The sequence below is a fragment of the Hipposideros armiger genome, unplaced genomic scaffold (assembly GCF_001890085.2).
Source record: "Hipposideros armiger isolate ML-2016 unplaced genomic scaffold, ASM189008v1 scaffold_11, whole genome shotgun sequence".
In the NCBI taxonomy this organism is placed as follows: Eukaryota; Metazoa; Chordata; class Mammalia; order Chiroptera; family Hipposideridae; genus Hipposideros; species Hipposideros armiger.
Genome location: NW_017731361.1, coordinates 1,792,736 through 1,809,591, shown reverse-complemented (window position 1 = coordinate 1,809,591; position 16,856 = coordinate 1,792,736). Strand labels below are relative to the sequence as shown.

General features: G+C 48.9%; 1 protein-coding gene across 2 annotated transcripts in view; it reads left to right on the top strand.

The window, feature by feature from the left end:
* SIL1 (SIL1 nucleotide exchange factor) overlaps positions 1–16,856 on the top strand; it is a 200,420-nt gene that overhangs the window by 179,685 nt on the left and 3,879 nt on the right. For both annotated transcript variants that reach the window (XM_019661003.1, XM_019661014.1), the window contains 2 exons: positions 15,152–15,248; positions 15,704–15,868. In XM_019661003.1, coding sequence (XP_019516548.1) covers positions 15,152–15,248; positions 15,704–15,868 — 262 coding nt within the window. The remainder of the gene's footprint in view (positions 1–15,151; positions 15,249–15,703; positions 15,869–16,856) is intronic.

Here is a 16,856-nt window from a genome sequence, read left to right as displayed (position 1 = left end):
TGCAGCAAAGAGCTAACTGGGGTTGGTCCTGTCTGCAGTGCTGAACTCAGGTCCTAGTGGGACCCAGGTGCTTTCTTGTCTGGGCGTCTACTCACCTCAGGCTCTCCTACACCCTGGACATGGGACCATACACACCCTCAGCCTTGGTGTATGCAGGTCACATCCTAGGTGGTGTCATTGCCCCATTTGCAGGCAGTTGAAAACTGCCATGCATATATGTCAGTTTACACTTGAACTGGTTTAATGTTTTTTTTCTTTTAAGTTGCAATCTAAAATTCAGCCAGACAGGCTTTAACGAGCACTAAATCGTCAAGCCTTTTGTTTCCCTTGCTATTCAAGCCATAGAGATTTTGTGTTTGATTCAGCAACAATTGCTGAATCTTAAACAAACCATTTACATTTTGACATTAACTATTTTATGAGTGTAACTTTTTCGGGGGCATTAGAATAATTCTAGCAGAAGGCTTTTTAATGATTTATTAGAAAAAGAGTTAAAAGGGTTTGTGGAAGGTGATTCTTAACATTTTCTTTGAAAAAAAAAAAGGTAGATTTTTATCTGATTTCAGTTGAGTAATACATATAGATACTTAGCTTTTCTCCTCCTATCGTAATGAGTTTTGATCTTGCCAAGGTCATTTCTTCCAGGACAACTTCCTGGTTAAGCCCTCCTCCATTGCTCAGGTTACACCTAATATTGAAGTCACTCTCGTACACAGTGACTTGTCTAGTAGAGTACCACCCTGCATGTCTCTGCTGGCTGTTAATTTTGTCTAATAGGGGCAGGAACTATTTTCATTCTTTGCTCTGGCCCCAAGATGCTTAGCTGAGGACGCTGTGCACTCTGGACCCAGTCAGGACTTCTCAACCAGCTGACTGGGAAAACAGCTTCAGCCAAATAGCATGCTCACAAACGAAACATTCCGTCATTCTGTCTCCAGAAGCTGTGAGTAATGGGGGCTTTTCTCCAGTTCTTAAAGATCTGCACAGAGTGGGAAGTCTTCATTTCCCTTTAGGCCTCCAATTCCAGGTGTCTGGTGAGTCATGCTTAAGGGCCCCGTGCAAGGTCAGTCCTCCAAGTCTTGTTCCTGCATCATGGGAGGCTCTGTGTCCTTAATCTGGAGGAGACCTGGTGAGCCAGAGCCTGGCCAGGGACTCAGCAGACCCACTGCACTCAGTTGTCTCCTCTGTCACAATGTGAGAGATGTGGCTAGGGCCACTGAAGCCGCGAGACCGGCCACATGAAGTGGAGCTGGCCAAGGAGGCCATGTTGATCCCACCCCCATAGAAAACCAGGAGCCTGGGTGCTGCACTTGCCTCTCAGGAGTAGAATTAATTGTTTATAATGATCTTTCCAAATACCAGTGATGCAGAATATTTGGATGGTTCACCATATTGTTCACCATATTTAGACTGTCAGAAACCTTAAATCTCTGAGCAAAACCTCATCAAACAAAGGATATTTTGGGGACTTGTTATGTATGTTGCACAGCAGAGAGATTTGTAGTCTATGTGACTTCCAAATCCTGTAATCGAAGCATTTCAATGTTGTCATTTTCAGCTATAGACCATCCCACGACCATTGCCTTTCTTTTTGCTGTTAGAGATGGCTCATTCATAAACATTTCTGCAGTCGTGTAGCAAAAGCAAAACAGTTCCTGCTTGATTCCATTGGCTCTGATTGAGGAGATGAGGAGGTTGGAGAGATTAATTTCCCAGCACACATCTTAGAACTCTTGAGAACAGGATCTGGATGAGTAAGGAAGCTCTTCCTGAGACGAAAGGGCCTGTTGAGAGGGGTGTATTGCCTGCAGCTTGGAACAAGGACTGGCCAGGGGATTGTCCCCTGGAGCCCTCTTACCCTGAGGGATCCAGCCTGCTCTGCTCTCCCTCTGCCCCCAGCACTAGGGGGACAATTATGCCACCAGCTGGTATAGATGACCTAAGGTAACACCCTCTCTGTGTTCTCTAATAAACTTGATAAATCGCACTGTGTGAAAAATCTCCGATATGTTTTAGCCTGAATTTTCTTCTGCTTAACCCTGTTATTCCTACCTCGCCTCCCTCAGACTGCCTGAGACAATTACTGGGAGACATTGTTTGAATAATTAGAGGCCATAGATAATTTCTCTTTAGCCCTCTCTCTTCCATGTTCCCCACCCTTTAGCCAGCTCTAATTAGCTTCTTTGATCCTTCCTCCCAGCCTCTCCCTCTAGCTTATTAATTTCATTCTCCCCCATGAATTCTTTCTGTACTGGTTTTGTCTGTCTAGCCAGAGGAGCTGAGAATGAGAATCTAGGGCCACTCAATGGGAGGTGGTATAGTCTTGTCCCCCACCACTGGTAGCCCCTCCCACTTCTGAGAAACCCAAAAACCCAGGCACTCTTTATTAGCAGAAAAGTAAAAATAGTAATTTTCATTAAATAGTATAATATATTGTAATAAAACAACTGTTGGGCCGGCTGAGTGGTGCGTTGGTTAAGAACTGGCTTGGGACGCCAGAGGGCCCTGGTTCGGATCCCACATATGAGGGCCAGTGACACTGCCCTCTACAGCTAAGATGCTGAACAACAGCTCAACCTGGAGCTGGGCTGCTGTGGGGCTGCTGTGGGTCGCCAGCGACCATGTAGGCTGCAGCCCCTGCTGCAGTGGGTTGCCATGGGCTACCGTGTGTAGCCAGCAGCCAGCGTGAGCGGCCAGCAGCCGCCGTGAGTGGCCGTCCAGAAGCTGGGGGCTGATCTGCCTCACCCAGGAAGAGCGCAATGATGGTGCCACCTTGGGCCAGTGAAGCAACGTCCTCTACAACCAGACTAAAGAACAAAAGGACAGCAACTTGTCTGTTCCCCTTCCCCCAACTCCCCAGCGCTATTCCCATCCCCCAATTCCCCAATAAAAATCTTTAAAAACAAAACAAAAAAAAACAACTGTTATTTGAATGCTTGGTATTTGTCAGAAATTGTGCTAATTTCTTTATATATTATCGCATTTCATCCCTATAACAATCCCATGAGAGAAACATTATTAATCTCCATTTTACAGATGAAGAAACAGGTTCAGAGAGGTTTAACAACTTACCCTAGTAACACAGCTTGAAAACACTAGAGCTAGGACTTGAACCCAGGTCTTCTCTCTGACTCCAGAGCAGGTCTTATTCACTAGTTTGCTTACTAGGTTTGGACTTTTTGGTGAAACAAAAGTCCAGACTGTTGGCTCTTAGCCCACCACAAAACAAACCACTTCTAGGATAAGATGTCAGCTGTTTACCATCAGCGTAAAAGAAGCTTTCTGAATTCAGTTTATAAACCTGGTGCAGAAGCACATTGGCATAGTGCTATAGATCTTTACAAATCTGAACAGCTCGAAATCTTCTGCAAGAAATAATACTCTGATCAATTCTTGACTTTAATTCTTAACTCACTTTTCTGACTATTTTCTCTCTCAGATTGTTAAGGAAGGCATAAGGAAAAGGGCCTCACTGAAATTACATTCTGAGAAACAGGAAGGATATGTTTGGTGAAGTGAAAGTGTCAGGAACCTGGGCAGAAAGTGGCCATGTTTCAGAAGCCAAGGGAAATGCAGATTTTGGGGGAAAGCAGGTTTTAGAAGGTCTAGGGAAAAGTACATAGAATGTCTGGGTAAGAGCTTCAAAAGGAAAGATGACTCATAGTTTGATAAATGAAATGTGCTTAATATAGTCATAAGTGATTACAGCAAGGAAGAGAGGAGACACCTAAAGAAACCAACAAGGCCGCATGGGGAGCAGTTGGAATTGAGCTTTTGTCTGAGAGAGGAAAAAGGGTCCTCTAACCAAGAACAGATAGAGAAGAAGGGTCGCTCGGAGAGCACTGTCCGGAATACCAGGTGGGTGAGACCTGGGACGCAAAGAGTAAAGCACCTGCCTGAGCAGTTAGTGTGCAGAGTGAGGGGAGTGGCAAGCAAGGCATTTTGGCCTCCTGCTCCAGTGAGGTGATTCATTTAGTGGATGAAAGAGAGGGCATTGCTACCCTCTGTTCTATTTCTATTTTGCCTTTGACTTCTCCTTTAAGGAGAATGGCCTTCCTGCTAGAAAGAGTAAAACAAGCACGGTAAGGAGGAATTTGAGCGCAAGAGTGTGAGGAGGAAGGAAATGAGCCACTGGCTTCTCCAAATTAGTTAGAATCTGAAAAATCAAATGAAAATTTATGGGCATCATCATGACATCTGTGTGTGTGAATCTTTATGGCATCATGGGGGTTGAGAGAGAAGCAAGGAGACAGGATGAGTAACTGTTTTGGTTTGCAAAATAACAGGGCAAGTTTTTGAGACATGATTTATGAGTATTTCTAGAAAAGAGGTGATCTCTTGGAGCCAGCATGAGTTTGGTAAAAACTGGTCTTGCCAGACTAGTTTAATGCTTACTTCCTTTTCTTCTTCCTTCTTTCCTTCCTCCCTCCCTTCCTCCCTCCCTTAGAAAAGTGCATCAATCTTACACATACCACTTGATAACTTGTTAAAAGTGAATATACCTATATAGCCACCACCCAGATCAAGAAATATGAGGTGTGATCAAACAATACGGTGAATGTTTAAAATAAAAAAAAATTATTGCAGTAAAAGACACGTTGCCATTAATTCCCCTGAAAATACTCTCCCTCGCTTCTAACACACTTATCATTCTTGCCACTTTCTGAAGCAGTTCTGGAAGTCCTCTTTTGTGAGTGTCTTTAGTTGTGCTGTCGTGGCTGCCTTGATGTCCTGAATCATTTTAACTTTGGAGAAGAGCCAGAAGTCGCACAGTGCCAGATCCGGTGAATAAGGTGGATGAGGACACATCGTAATGTTTTTATTTGACAGAAATTGTCATATACCAGAAGCGATGTGTGACATGGAGCATTGTCATGATGGAGGATGATTTATGGCACGTTTTATCAGCACCACGCTCCAACCCAACTGAGCTAACCGGCCACCATATGGCACATTTTAAAACACACCTTCTCTCAACTGAGTAAGTTGAAGCTTGTCACACACTGTTACTAAGGTTCGACACACCGCTTCCTATATTGGAAGATCCCTGCCTTTCCATTGGATGGCACACGGGAGCCACATTCACCGTATGTTTTGATCACAACGGAAAGGCTCCATGTCACACATTGCTTCTAGTACGGCAATTTCTGTCAAATAAAAACATTACAGTGTGTCCTCATCCACCTTATTCACCGGATCTGGCACCATGTGACTTCTGGCTCTTCCCCAAAGTCAAAATGACCATGAAAGGTAAACGTTTTGAATTGATTCAGGACATTGAGGCAGCCATGACAACACAACTAAAGACACTCACGAAAAAGGACTTCCAGAATTGCTTTAGAAAGTGGCAAGAATGATGGGATAAGTGTGTTTGAAGTGAGGGGGAGTATTTTGAGGGGAATTAATGGCAATGTGTCTTTTACTGTAATAAATTTTTTAAATTTAAACATTCACTGTATTTTTTGTATCACATCTTGTAGAACTCAGAACCCCAGAAGACTCTTATGCGCCTTTCCAATTCTAATTTTCTTTTTTCAGAAAGATTTGCCAGCCAGGAAGATTAGTCCAATGTTATAGATACAGAGGGAGCCTGCAATTCAGGAAAGCATTTGGCAGAATTTCATGATAATCTAATAGGTCAGGTAGAGAAATGATGATAAAGACATGTGGATTTGTAGCTACTTGAACAATCAGACCTAATGTTTATTTATATAAATGGCTCAGTGTCAACAGAGCCTTCACTGTAGCAATGTGCCAGAGAGCTCATGTCAGACTCTGTCCTGTCCATCCTGCACTCAGGTTCTTATGTGAGGACATGGGGGCAGAGGAACAGATCACAAGGGGATAACCAAAGTGTTGGATAAGTGACAGAATGAGAACCTAAACGAATAGTGACAGGCTAGGATGAAGGGCCCAGGTAGCAAATGGACATTTAAAATTTTGTTATTACATTTTTAATTTTATAAATAACCCATATTCGTGTTTAAAAAAATAATTCTTACCACCGAGAAGCAAATCTATGGTGTTACACTACCCATACTGTTTGTAATTTGCTAGTTGCCTGCTGTGTTCAGGGCTATGTTGGGGAACACTTCGCTTATCAGAGGGTCATGTGAATGGCCTCCAGGGATTTGATGCGGCAGGCCCAGTGTGCGTCAGTTCTGTGACACCACTACCAACAGCCTAGGTGTGGCCTGAGGCATTAGGGGCAGAGGTGCCTGGGTCCACTGGACCTTGGAGAGGTTGGCCAGGCTGGAGCCCTGTGGCTATATTCTTGTACCACCTCTGCAGCACATGGAGCAGTGTCCCATAGAGCATTGTCAAGAAGGCAGAAGCTTTGGAGAGTCACACAAAGAATGTCTGCAAGATCCCATGATGCCCGATCATGAGAGTGGGGTGCTTTCTTTGGACAGTTAGCTGCTCCTCAGCTTCAGAAAGGCTGACCTGTCAGGGCAGGACCAGGCAGCCCTCTCTACTTTGAGAGGGTAGACTTGGGACCAGTGGGTATAAGCTTCATGAAAGCAGATTTCAGCTCAATCTCTAGCAATTGGAAGAGTTGAAAATGAATGTTAAGGCTGTCTTGTTTAGTGGTTAGCTCCCTATTGTTCCAGTCTGGCTCAAATCAGTGCTAGGCCTACTGATGAGAATCATGTGGGACATTTACAGAAGTCAGGTTTTTCTGAGATCATGATTCAGTATGTGTAGGATAAGGTTAGAATCTGTTGAGTTTTCAAAAAGTGCCCCTCGTGCTCCTTGAAGAAATGGCTGATTCCATGGCTTGTGCAGGAAAAGTACAATATCTTGTACAAGAACAGCTTGTGCCAGAAAGTAAGGAAGTGCTCAGAGAATGATGGAAATGTGTCAGAAAGACACAGAAGCCAGTATGGAAAGGTTCTGGTGATTAAATCAGGGATAATTTGAGCATGAAAATAAATAATGATAGAAATGGATTATAACCCATAGATTAAATAAGAATCTATGAGTCCACACTGATGTAAATGAATGAATGAATGAATGAATGAGGAAGAAGGAAAACCTCTTCTTTCAGGTAGAGTGCCAACATATCAGATAGGAGAAATCAGATGGAGTTTGAATATCATTGTTTTACAAGCATCATTGTAATAATTATTTTAAGCAAGAATTATTTATTTATTTATTTATTTACCTACTTATTTTTAAAAGATTTTATTGGGGAATTGGGGGAGGGGAACAGTGCTGGGGAATTGGGGAAGGGGAACAGCCAAGTTGTGTTGGTATGATCATTGCGCCCTTCCCGGGTGAGGCAGATTGGTCGCTGGCTATTGGACGGCTGCTCACGGTAGCTCGCGGCAGCCCACTGCAGCCTACGTTGTCGCCGGCCACTCATGACAGCCCAGCTCCAGGCCCAGCTCTTAACTGTAGAGGGCGCAGCTTACTGGCGCATGTGGGAGTCAAACCGGCAGCCCTGTTGTTCCGAGCTCGCATTCTTACCAACTGAGCCACTCAGCCGGCCCCTTTAAGCAAAATTATTGATGAACACCAGAACTCCTGGGTGAAAGTTTGATGAGGAACAGGCAGTCTTCATATCTCAAAGTGTCTCCCCACAAAATATTAATTTCAAAGAGACAAATAGTATCTTTATAGTGGAGAAATCTGGTAGATGCCACCATGACCGAGTAATCAAAGTGAATAAAACCAGTTGTAGGCCTGACTGACATTATTTGCCACCTGATATGATGCCCCGAGAAAGACGAACATTGCTTTTGTGATATTCCTGCCATTATGCAAAACCCTAATCTAATTATGAAAAAACCATCAGACAAATCCAGACTAAGGGGCATTCTATAATTGGTCTGTGTTCCATACAACTGTCAATATCATGAAAGACCAAGGAAGGCTAAGGAAGGACGTGTTAAGGTTAACGGAGGCTTAAGAGACAGCTGGAAAATATTGGGTTGTCGGAAAAGTCATGACATATTTTTTCTGTTTTTCATTGCAATAATGTGTCATGACTTTTCCGACAACTCAGTACATCATGGAGTCCTGGATTGGACCTTGGACCAAAATTATTATTATTATTATTATTATTATTGTTACTTTTAGCTGAGCCATCCTGCCACCTGTTGGCAGTTCAGCAGCAGCTCAGCTCAGGCCAGGCATCGAACCGCTGTTGTTCAGAGCTCACACTCTTGAGCCAAAATTATTTTTCAAAAAAGGATATTTTAAAGGATATTCTAAGAAGTTGGCAAAATCTGATGATCTATAGATCACGTATCATTGTTAATTTCCTGATTTTGATCACTGTACTGTGGTTATGTTCTTAGGAAATACGCACTTGATATATTTAGGAATAAAGGGGCAGCAAATGTTTCGGAAAAGAAAAAGCATGTGTACATCTATATAAAGAAAGAAAGTGAAAAAGCAAATGTACAATGTTAACAATTGGTGACTCTTGATGGAGTTCTTTTACTATTTTGCAACTTTTCTGTTCAGTTATTTTTCCTGTGTAATTTTCTAAGTGACCAGCCTGAAATTATTTAAAGGGAAAAAGTACCCCGGGTGACTGTCATACAAAGCTGCATTTGAAAGCTGCCAGATGTCTGTCAGGAAGATTACTTGGTACCCCTCATCTCTCCAGAGGTGGGCAGATTATCGCTCTGTGTGTGTGTGTGTGTGTGTGTGTGTGTGTCTGAAAGAAGATGCTAGAGATACGCTTGTGAATAGTGAATTGTGGGTATCCACATTTGCTTACGTGACTGGCTTCTGGTTGGGAACTATATATGGGTGGGTCCAGTGACACTCCCACCCTTCCCGTCTCAGATGGCACTTCAGAGGAGCCGTGTGGTTTCCTCCACTCTTAGCTGGTATAAGGCTCCTTACAGGCCAGCTGTTTTCTTTCTGCTGGGAGCTTCACTTTCATGTTGGAAGAGTTGTATACAGCATTTATGTTTTTGGTGAACCTATTCTGTTATTACTCAAGTTGGTAATTATTCATATCTAGATTGATTGATTGCTTAGTCCCAGGAATCCCTAAATGGCAGGCTAGTATAGATCCCTAATGAACCCGCCTATTTCAGTGTCATGCATCCTATAAATTGCGTGTTCCACAGATGATCAAGACCACACGCTAGGGCACAGACAAGGTGAGGCCACCAGAGAAGGGACCTTTCTCTGTGGGTGAGAAGGTGAGCACGCACAGCTTCATCAGGTGGGCTCGCCAGTGACTCAGCCTGACCACATATCCCCTGAGATACGTCCCCTTTCCCCACAGCACAGTATCTTCTCCGGAAGCATTTCAGAAAAATGGCAGTTTTCCCCTCTGTATTAAGAGAAGGAAAAGAAATGATATTGTCCTACTTAGAAATACTGAGGACTCTTAAGGGAACACAGACCCCGATGTGTCCCCAGTGTCCCATGGACAAGTCTACATTTGGACTGGGACTCTGGATGACACGGGCTCTGCTTCAGGGGTTTCAGCTTAGTGTTTCCTCATCCCCCATATAACCTGTCAACCTAATCCTTATTTCCCATCCCAGAACTTCACCTTTTCCAGTTGTTCTCCTTTTCTTTTAGCCCTTGTCATTCCCATTCACCCCAGCAGGATTTCTGTGCATTTTCTGTTTCTATGCACACACCCGTGGTGCCAGCAGTGCCTGCTTTGTGGCCATGTGACCTGTACAGCTGCATAGGACCCCACACTGAGAAGGGCCCGTGCTTGGTTTCATGCTCTGCCCTCGCCATCTTGAAATTCCTGATAGTTTTTGAACAAGGGCCCCACATTTCCACTTTGCACTGGGCCTGAAAATTCCGTAGCCAGTCCTGAGTGCCAGGGACAGAGAAGGGCAGGCAGCTCCTGGATCTGAACGCACCTGGCAGCATTCCCATGGGACCCCGGCCCAGCTTGGCTGTACAGCCTGAGATCAGCCTCACCCCAGATACTTGCTTGGCTTTGGTTAGCTAAAATAGGACCTCTAACCCTTGGCATGTTGCCCACATCGGTCACCCTGACCCAAACGGTTTGGTTTCTGCAAATGCAATCACTTCCATTTTTGCAATCGCCATCCCCCCACCCCCCACCAAGATTACAGAGTAGCAGCTGCTGCTGTCCCTCTGCACACAGGCAGCTGACTTGCCTGCTGATTGTGAACATCCCAGTAATCCAAGTGCTAATGGTATTTATTCAGTCCAGCCGGCTTAGCCCTGAACGAGGTTTATTCTCATTTATCTCGTCGGAGACGAGCTACGTCCTTAATATCCTTCTGTTGACTTTGAGTACTCCGGCGCCACTGTTGTCACTAAGAGGCATGCTAGGCCCCTGCCCTTTTAACTCACTCAATTCCCCAACTGTCAGGACACCCACCTTCCAGCCAGTAAGACACCCCACCCCAACCCTGCAGTCCTGATCCTGAACGTGTAGGCGGGGAGGTGGACGAGGCCAGTGTGTATGTACCCAAGGCATCTGGGCTGAAGAAAGCTGCCTTCTCAAGGATATGGTCTGGCCTCTGCGTAGCAAACCCACGATAATCATAACCTTTCAGTCACATGCATCGACCAGCATTTTGGCATTATTCGCTGTGCTCTCTTAAACACAAGATAGTTTTAACTCTGCTTCTCAGGCGAGGACACCAAAGTGAAGGGACTTGCCCAAGGTCATCAGTCATTGTTCACAGGAGTTCTCACCGAGGGTTCTCCATGTCTGGCACATTCCCTAGACCTCCATCTAAGCTATTTTGGGCCTTTTCTCCCCCCAAAGCACACAGCAGTGAGCATTCAGAGCCCAAGGCAGAGCTGCCTGGAAAGAGAGAGACTCGGAGAGCGTGTTGGTGTCTGCCCCTCCAGGGCAGATTGCTCAAGAAACAACAGGCTTTGCTTCTGTTGCCCCTGCCTGGATGGACTGAATGCCATCTGGAAACGTAAGCCATGTCTTTCCCACCTCCCTCTGCTGTGTTTCCTCAGCCCTTTGAGTGGGCAGCACTAAAAGGCTAACTTCAGAGGGTATTATATGGAACTCCTGAAGTGTCTGGAACGCTGAAGTCTGGGGCAGGGCCCAGGGTTGTGTGGAGTCCCTCGTTTAAGCTGGTCAGGTCCGTGCGGGCCCAGGGCTGCTGAGGCCGCTTGGTCACACCCACATTTGGCCCATGGTCCTGCCCTACTCACCCAGGCCCTTCAGGATGGCTGCAGGTGAAAAAGTAGATTTATTGCCTTATGAAAGTGATTTCAGCAAGTGACAGAAGGCGTCAGGCTTTCTCCTTCTCTCTGGTTTCCTTTCTACCGTGTATGAGCTCTATTCTCTTGTAATCTAAATGGGCTTCCCCCATGGGGATGGGGCGGGACTGGGCCCCTGCTGGCATGGCTGTAGATGCTTCTGGCTTCCAGCCACCTACCTTGTGAAGAAGAGAACTTTTCTCTGTCCTGACTCCAGTGTAAGAGACTGAGGGGCTCTGATTGCCCAGTCCTGGGCCACCCACTGAGGCCCTGTGATGGGGGGGCTATAATGGGTCAGCATTGGGCCACAGGCCCTCCCCTGTAGCCTGGGGAGTTGGGACCCACTCCATCAGTACCACATGGAGTGGGAGAGGCGGCAGTGTCTCAGAGGAAGTGGGCAAAGGGTGTCAGTGCTGGGAAGCGGGAAAGAAGGCTGCCGAGCAGATATAGGCACAGACCACATTGCCAGAATCAACCTGACCTGGGCGCAGTGGCTTCTGCCCGGCTCAGAGTGTCCCCCTAGCTTATCTCCTGTCCCTAGGGTCATTGCCTTGCTCCTGGGTTCTCCCTGGTGTCTATGTGCCCGGAGGCACTTGTTTCCGACTCCCGTTTTGCCTTGGATGTGGGCTGAGGAGGGAGAAGCAGGAGCAGGGTCTGTCTGCTGGACAGTGTTTGGGTCCCGTGTAATCCTTTCTTGGTCCAGCCAACAGGCCTCCTTGGTACTGGGACCAGCCTGGCCTCCTGGTGGTATCAGCTGCACCTCACGGCCCCATTTTCCTTCTCTCTCTCTCTCTTTTTTTTTTTTTTAGCTGAGCCATCCTGCCACCTGTTGGCAGCTCAGCTCGGGCTGGGACTTGAACCGCTGTTGCTCAGAGCTCACACGCTTAAGCGAGCTCTTAACCAACTGAGCCACTCGGCCGGCCTCCTTTCGGCCCCATTTTCAATGACTCTTCAAGGCAGCCTCCCACTGAAAGGCCTCCTTGCCTCTCCACAGGTGCTCATGCTGTTCCCTCAGCATCTGCCCTTTCTCCTCTACGCACACTGTTTTTCTCACCTCTACTCCAGCTGCCTGCAGTCTGACCTCTCCCATACAGCCCTTCTGGCTCTTCTAGCCCAGACTTTCCTCTTCATTTTCCGAACCCCTACAGACCTTAGGTTCAGAGCCATCTGGTTTGGCCTAAAGTTACATAGCCATTCATTCATTCATTCATTCATTCATTCATTCATTCATTCATTCATTCACCAATCACTCACTCACTCTGAAATCTGTAAGTAGAATCTGGTGGTGAGGCCCCTCATATGTGTGGATTCTGGCTTGTTCAGTGTTGAGTGGCAGAGAGCCGGCTGAGCTTCCCTAAGGATCTGTCCTGTGCATGCACTTCTCTGAGCAATTACCTGGTGGTGGCTTGCCTCTCCATGTTTCCTAGGACAGCGTCAGGCCCTCTAGCCCACACTGGTGCTCCCTTGGACCAGAAGTACCAGGGAAGCCATATCTCTTACTGGCTTTTGGCATCTTTTCTTTACTTCCAGTCAGCTTATTCTTTCTCTGGAGGAGCCCAAGGATGTGCCTACATAGCATGTGCCTATCCCCTTTGCCCCTGCTGTTTGTGCTTTGGTTCCCTTTATGGGTTTGAGTCTTCTCTCCCCTTCTACCAGGCAAGACCTGGGTGGGCAGTCAGAGCCCAAGTCTCCTGCCTATTGTTTGTCCCCTCCCCCAATACTACCTCATGTTGGTGACAGGCTGCTACTCTGGGAGGTGCCCAGGTGGGTCCCTGGACCCAGTGTGCTCATACCGCGTGTCCTTGGATACCCTCTCTGTTCCTGAGCTCCGATCTCATCTTCCTAGTTAGCGGGATGCTTGTTTTGTCTCTGGGTCTTGTTCTCAGCAGATCTGTAGACAAGGCGAAGCTTCGCGTGCTGTCTTTGCAGGGCCTTGTCTCTGTCACTCTGAGGGCCCGTGAGGATGGGGCTCCTCAGTGGCAGTCCCTGAGGCTGATGCCATGTCATGCCACACAGGCCCCCCTTCCTTGGAAGGCAGCGTTGACGTTTGTGTGAACTTCTCAGCGGGTCTTTGTCTTTTCCTAGACCCTGCCTGTTGTGATGAGCATTCCTCAGGCACATGTCGGCAGAGACAGCCCTAATTAGCTCACGCTTTGATGAAACAGCTGCCTTTCTCAAGTTGGGGGAGCAGGGGCAGGGGAGAGGCTCAGCTCCCAGGCCCCCATGCATTGGAACCCACCTGCCTGTCAGTCTCTGGAGTCCCCAGAGACCCCAGCCTGACTCCAGGCTGCTCCTCAGACATGAGTGGAGCTGCAGTAGGACAGGTCAGAACCCACCCTGCACGTCCTTTCTGGCTGAAAGGATGCCGAGGGACTTGGGGATGAAGGCACCTTCCATTTTACAGCAGGAAAACTGGCTCAACATGCCATATCTGCTTTGAACCTTGAAGCTGGTGCCTGGTAGGAAGAAAGGGTAGGCCATCTACGACTCACTTGGGCCCCACCAACATGCCATTCGGCCAGCTTTAATGGAGCACCTGCTGTGTGCCAAACCCTCTCCTACAAGCAGCAGTGTGCGTGCTTTCTTATTACCCATCTCCCCTTTTCTCTGGGTTTTGGACCAGGAGCCAGCTCCCTCTGATTTGTCTATACCCTGCCTCGTTCTCCAGAAGGCCATGAGGACCCCCTGCCAAGGTTGGTGGGAGGAACAGGTGCTTTCGGGTCTCTAGGGAGCTGGTGGCATGTTAAGGGAAGACAGCCAGAGCCTGGTGGAGACTTGGTGCTCCTGGCGGGCTGTCTGGCCCCTGCTCTGGCCCCTTCTCTTGCTGCTGGCCTCAGGCTTCCTGTGCGCCTGCTGCCTCTCTTCTCCGAAGCCTTGTAAGTAGCTGGTGAGGGAGCCTTCACCTTCCTCAAGGGCCTGACTACATAGGTCCCTGTGCTTGGCATTTGTCCCTTAATTGATTGCTCATTTGATCTGAGAAAGCAAGGATCCGGGAGAAGGGTATCCTGCTGGGGTTCCCAGCCATGTCCCGTGCCTGGCACCCTGCCCTAACGGAGGTCTCACCTTCCATACCCCGCATCCTTTCAACCAGGAGGGCTGTGCCTGCAATGTTTGCTTGAATCTCATCACTCTTTCTCTAGCCCAGAAGGGGGAGAGGCGTTCCAGAGGCAGCTCTGGCTTCTGAATGTTTCAGTGTTGCTCGTTTGTTGGTTGGCACAGTCAGGGTTGTATACATGTGTTTATTCATTCATTCCCTATTGTCTGAGGCCCTATGACATGGCAGGCTCTGTGCTGAGCGCTGAGAATACAGGACAGAGAAAATCACAGTAGTTGCTCACAGAATGGAGTCTGGTGGGGAGGCACTGGGTTGGTCCTGTTTTTGGATCTGCTCGGGGATTCAGAGGCTCCCTGGACCTTGTGCTTCCTTCCTGCCTCCCTCCCCTGAGCATTTACTGTGTGCTGTGGTGTGTGCATGTGCACTCCACCTAGGAGCTGAGAGAAGAGGAATGTCCGTGCTCCTAGGACCCACGAGTAATTGCCCCTCAGTGATGTGCCTGGGGTGATGGAAGGGGGAGCACCCAACACGGGCTTGGGGAGCATGGGAGCTTTCCGTAGGAGGATACTGAAGTAGCACCTTCAGCATCAGGAGGACCTTAAAATGGAATTGGTGATTTCCCTTCTCGGATGACCCCAGCCCATTGGCTGCGGAGGAGTGGGAGACTGGCATGGGAGCCCTCGGTCCTGTCGTCTGTGCCATAGGTCATGGTACCCAGGTGGATCCACGCTAAGTAGTCTCTGTTTCCCATCTAAGCTCTAGCTCGTCCAGAGTGGGAACCCCGCTTGGTGTATACCATTTCTCCCCAGGATTCACTGGTATGGTGTCAGTTCCCTGGGCTGGGCACAGTGGTGCCCCCCCCCCAGTTGGTGAACAGGTGCAAAGTCATGCTTTCCTCTGCTCTCCCCCCAGCAACCCAAAGGTCCAGGTGGAGGCCATCGAAGGGGGAGCCCTGCAGAAGCTGCTAGTGATTCTGGCCACGGACCAGCCTCTCACTGCAAAGAAGAAGGTGGGTTTCTGCTCCCTCCTGCCCAGCCCCAAGCACACCTGTGGAGCCTGAAAGGCAAGGGGCCCTTTCTAGGCTGTGCATGTCACCTTAGGGAGCCTGAGTGGTCATCCCCTGGCTGAGTGGGAGCCATCCCACTCACCTCAAGCAGCACAGCAGCATGCCAAGGCATCCGGAGGCCTGGGTGCAGTGCCCATGGTGTGGTCTCAGGTCCCATGCCCTGGCTTCCTGCCCTGGGCCTCTGTTTGTCCACTGGGTGATGTTAAAGTGTCGCACGCCTCTCCTGGCTTTCCCAGAACTGGGGTGTAGTTGTACCTGAGGGTAGTGGGTGGTGCCAGGAAGAATGGGGGCTGGACTGGGGTCATTAGCGCACTTCTTGCTGCCTTTTCTGGGCCTTGGGGCAGGGCCAGCTGTGTGTGGTCCCTCCCCACTCCCCATCTGGATCTGCGCCTCCCCAGGTCCTGTTCGCACTGTGCTCCCTGCTGCGCCACTTCCCCTATGCCCAGCAGCAGTTCCTGAAGCTGGGGGGGCTGCACGTCCTGAGGAGCCTGGTGCAGGAGAAGGGCACGGAGGTGCTGGCTGTCCGCGTGGTCACCCTGCTCTACGACCTGGTCACTGAGAAGGTGAGTGCCCAGCCTGCCCTGCCCCCGCCCACTTCGCTTTGTGTTTGTTCTGGCCGTTTGACGCTGGCCCCCTCCCATGTCTCTTCCATCCATCCTTCCATCCTCATCAGTGAGTGCTTCTGAGCAGACGTGCCAGCTCTGAGCTGGGCAGACAGGGATGCTGTGGGGTCCCCTCCTCAGGGCCCTGAACCCAGGATTTCCAAGGCATCAGGAAGGAGGTCCTGTGGGGAATGACTGCTAAGCTGAAAACTCAGGGCTGATGAGGAAGGAAGGGTGGGGGTGGTGGGGGGGGGCAGTGGTCAGGGCAAAGTGTGCAAGCCCAGGGGTCAGTGAGATCGAAGGCCAGAAATAGCCAGGATCAGCCCTTTGTGGAATAAAAGGTCACGTGGCTAAAGCATAGGGTGGGGCGATGAGCAGGTGGGATGGAGCCGCTGGGTCTGGGAGCCGTCACAGTCACAGCAGACAGGAGACCAGGAGCCACGGGCGGCAATGATGTTGAATCTTAAGATTCTAGAAACTTGGAGCTGCCTCCCCTGGGAGCTTTGGCTCTGGGCAGAGGCTCAGAGCGGCTGCCCTGGAGGGCCCCAGGGACCCCAGGTGCTTGCCACCTTGGAAGAGGCTTCATGTCCGGCCCACTTTGGTCTTTGTGAGCCTGAAAAGTGTCTTAATTAAGGAGAGTAAAACCAGCCAGGCCTGGACTGGTAGCTCAGCTGTCGCAGAGAGCATTGGCAGGGCTGTCTCAGCTGCCTGTCTCGGGCCACACTCTCCCTTGAACAGCCAGACTGCGGATTGGTGGGGCAGGGCTAAGCAGCCACTGGAATGCTGCTGAGTGTCTGAGGCTGTGGGACCCAGCCCTCCTCCTGCCCCTCCCCTGCTCTGTGCACCCCTCCCCCAGGCTGAGGGCCAGGGTTGTCCATTGCTGCTTCTCTCTGTCAGCTATTGCTTTTCTGCGTGCTCGCTCTCACTCCCTCTGCCTCTCTCTCTCTCT